The sequence below is a fragment of the Lactuca serriola genome, chromosome 5 (assembly GCF_051521515.1).
Source record: "Lactuca serriola cultivar US96UC23 chromosome 5, Lser_US96UC23_V15, whole genome shotgun sequence".
NCBI classification, from domain to species: Eukaryota; Viridiplantae; Streptophyta; class Magnoliopsida; order Asterales; family Asteraceae; genus Lactuca; species Lactuca serriola.
In genome coordinates, this window is record NC_136412.1 from 331,879,378 (window position 1) to 331,883,689 (window position 4,312).

Sequence of the window (4,312 nt, forward strand, 5' to 3'; positions counted from 1 at the left end):
AACAAAAGATCAATATTTTCAACATGATTACCACACAAAATGACACATAATGAATCCAAATATACACCCATGTTAATATACATAATTTGGTTGACACCCAATCACGCAAAATTCTCCGTAATCAAATATGGAGTTTTTAAGGACATATTTACTACACCCGGTAGAGTTACCACTAGAATAGCAATCACGAAGCAAACTATATTTTTCAATTTCAAGCAAGAAAAATCTAGGATATTGATCCTTGAAAGAGATATCACTAATCCAACTCCCACCCAAAATTTAGTCAAAGAATTATCACCTACTTTTTTTAGATATTCAAATATAGGACAATACCTTGATTGTTTTCTTGAATTGATAGCATATCTCCATCATTATTTTTGCAATAAATCTCGATTAAACATGAACAAACTTTTAATATTTTAATCCAACTTTTTCTTTCGAATTCAAAACTTTAATCCATCTTACCTATCAAATTTTCTTTTTTCGACACTCCCTCACATAAAAAAATAAAAAAAATGATACCTCAAGGCTCAATCTTTCCAGCCGTCTTACATCTTTATCCAAAACTATAAAGATAAACATTATATTTATAGTGATTATAAAAATCACTAAAAATATAAATTGAAACATTATATTTATAGTGATTATAAAAATCACTAAAAATATAAATTGAACATATCAATAGTTATTTCATGTTCATTAATCTATATCAATAAAATTCTTAATCGCAAACTCAATGTAGTATCAATGTATCATCAATCTTTTCTAACTTAACAATGAACTCTTAATTGAAACCCTGCAAAAGTATTATTTTATGCAAATATTTGTCGACCTATGTACAAATAGAATGAAGCATCATTTAATTAAACACCGGTTTTCTTGTATTAAAAACCTGCAAATTTTTACTATTATTTTATAAGAATATCTGTTGACCTATGTACAAATAACAAATGAAACATCATTGCAACAATACCAACAATAACATATATTTATTCTTCATCGAAATTACAAAGGCGATATACCAATCCTGCTACGCATTTCATCGAACACATGGTGGACGAATCAAATGCAAAAGAAAACAACATTATACCAGAATTATCGACACCCACAACAAAACATAACCAATTAGACTCAGCAATATACACCCATAATTATGTATAATTTTGTAGACGGTGGAATTTCTTTAACCAGAGATCTCAATGGACTTCACATCGGGCTTCTTCACTTCTTCTTTGGGGACAGTAATTGTGAGCACTCCGTTTTCCATGGCTGCTTTCACCTGATCCATCTTAGCATTCTCCGGCAACCTGAACCTTCTTGTGAACTTCCCGCTGCTGCGTTCCACACGATGCCAAGTATCGTTTTTATCTTCTTTCTCGACATTTCTCTCGCCACTGATTTGTAGGATCCTGTCGTCCTCCACCTCCACCTTGATTTCTTCTTTCTTGATCCCAGGAAGATCGGCTTTAAACACATGGGCTTCTGGGGTTTCCTTCCAATCTACACGTGTGTTCACCAAGGCAGAGGTTTCACTTGAAACATGATCTGACGAAGATGAAATTGGGAAATCTTTGAAAGGATCCCAGATGTCGAGTGAGAATGGGTCGAAGATGCTGCTTCGTCGGCCACCGAAGAAACTTGGAATGATCGACATCTTCCGACGTTTATTTGAAACTGTTGTAACTTGAAAGTAGAATTTGCTTAGCTTGATTGACTGTCTGCGATTTTGCTGATTTATCAACGTTTATTTTGATTCGTCACTTCCGACTGGGATTGTGATTTATACTTGATTCAGAGTATGGCCGAGAAATTTCTGGATATGGAAACACGAAGAAACTTCCCGATACTTCTAGTTTGTATTTTTCTTTTAGTCCAAAGTCCATTTGATGTATACTTGTATAGTGTATGTGCTATTTACTTTTTAGCATAAATCACATCCAAAAAAATAATAATGCTTTTTATTTGGTTTTTATTTTCCTGTGCTAATTATTAAATAATCATATCAATAGTGTTTGTTATATTTTTTTATTAAAACCATTATATTTTTTATTGAGATTTTACTGCTTGGTTATTTCTTAGACGTTAAATATAACATTTGGATTTTTACTTTTTGTACAAGATATTGATATGTTATTGGATCAAATTTTAAAAAACATAATAAAACTCGGGAAGAGTTCTGTAGTTTACTTAGAACTTTCTTTTTTGTTTCGTTAGTTCAAAAAATATGAATAATTTTTTTTTCTTGGAAATCTATAAATTTCTAGTTCTAATGTCCTAAAATCCTCGACTTTTGGGTTTTGATATTTTAGACTCGAAGCTATGAAATAGACCTAGAGATAAGGTGAGAAAAACCGACCCACAAATTCCAAACTTAGTTATCATACATGGACTTGATCTCGCTGTTCATTGTCTCTTTCGACTTGACAGACTCAGTGTAACATCCACAGAAATCATGCAAAATTTAAAACTTTTTAAAAACATTTAAAAAACCATTGATTATTACAAAGTGTTTTCAAAATAGTTTCATATCAAAGTTCCTAGAAATCATAATCATAAATCGAGGAAGTGTACGGTCACGTCTTCGCCTTCCCGCGGTCATCCGTTGTACCTGAAACAATAATCGATAAATGTAAGCTCGGAGGCTTAGTGAGTTACCCCCAAAATATCCATACTAACAACAATACACATATAATAACAAACAACATACTATAGGTCCAATCATCCATCGTGATGGAATACCTCAGGCCCCTCAACCATCGGGTTGGAATGCCAACATACTATGAGTCCAATCATCCTCGGGATGGAATACTCTCGGCCCACAACCATCGGGTTGGAATGCCCACACACAATACATACATAACAGATACTATGGGTCCAATCATCCATCAGGATGGAATACCCCAGGCCCCTCAACCATCGGGTTGGAATGCCAACATATTATGGGTCCAATCAACCATCGGGTTGGAATACCCCATAACCAGTCAAACATGTGCATCTATATCAAATAATCATATAACAGCCTATAGAGACAACATACTAGGGTCCTATCATCCTCGGGACGGAATACCATCAACTACCAATCAATCATGTGCACATATAACATGTAATCTCCTACCAGCATACAAACAGTCAGACCAAACTACATGTCACTAAGCATACATGCCCCACAGTGTAAACAATCTGAGGCTAAAGGATTTGATTCCACAACGGTTAGACTCAGACGAGAGTTGCGAAGTAGATCCCAACCCTTCAGTCTAAGATCCTTTAAACCATGTAAGCTAGCACGTACATATAGTCATACAGACCTAACAGATCACTGATCATAACATCATCCTAAACCAGAATACAGATCTAACATAAAATCACAACATGTAATCACAAGATAACTAAGATAACAATCCAAAGGGTCGGCCTTGGCGCCTTAGACCCTTGAGTATAGTGAGGATAACTCACCTCGTAATGTCGATCTGAACTGAAGAATCAAACTCCCGAATCGTTGTCTCACCAAAAATCCCGAACTATCCAAAATAACGAATATTAAGTCAATAAATGGGAATACTAATTTTACCAAGAGTCCCACCTATAATAATAGTCCTTTTTGCCTTCCCTCTAATTTGGGCCAAGGCCCAATACCAAATCCATGATCCACAAGTCCACATATGCAAGGCCCATTATTGGCCCAATTTTCTAATTGGGCCCAACTCCCTATTTGGGCCTTATTCTAAGATTCAAATTCAAAAATGGCCCAAAACACTATTATTCAGAAAGCCCAGCAAGGCCCAAGTCCAATTAGTCCAAAAGCTGCCCAATCCCGAAGCCTAACTTGTCGAAAGCCAACCAGAGGACGTATGTGAGGCGTACTCCTCTGGTACGCTGAGCATACTCTTCCTAACGTTGACCACCATCGGGGTGGTTGACCCAGTATGCTGGGCGTACAGGATTTATGCGGGGCGTATGCGGGGTTTTGCCAAAACCCTAGTAAGTGTTTAATAACTTAGCACTTAAGACCCTCTCTAAGGTCTCAAACTTTAACACTTTGGACGTCCATAAAGCTCTTAACACATGGTCTTAATCCATTAAGACATTTCTACTACATGCATGGGACATCCTAAGCTATTAGAACCTCATTTTTATCACTTAGGACCCTCTCTAAGGTCTGAAAGGACAACTCATCTCGTCCAAATCATAACTTGCAAAAAACTTGGGACTTTTGTGACAAGAAATGGTTCCATAAAGCTAGCATTGCAAGATCTATATCATAAAGCATAAAGTTTGAACCTTTTTACCTTTGGAGCTTCTATAGCACAAGGAA

At 35.9% G+C, this 4,312-nt stretch overlaps 1 protein-coding gene across 1 annotated transcript; it reads right to left on the reverse strand.

Annotated features, from left to right (window-relative positions):
• Positions 1-961: 961 nt before the first annotated feature.
• On the reverse strand, positions 962-1,867 carry LOC145055219 (17.3 kDa class I heat shock protein). Its single transcript, XM_079003519.1, has one exon. The coding sequence runs from the start codon at positions 1,652-1,654 to the stop codon at positions 1,184-1,186; it is 471 nt and encodes a 156-aa protein (XP_078859645.1). The 5' UTR covers positions 1,655-1,867; the 3' UTR covers positions 962-1,183.
• Between the last annotated feature and the right edge of the window lie 2,445 nt (positions 1,868-4,312).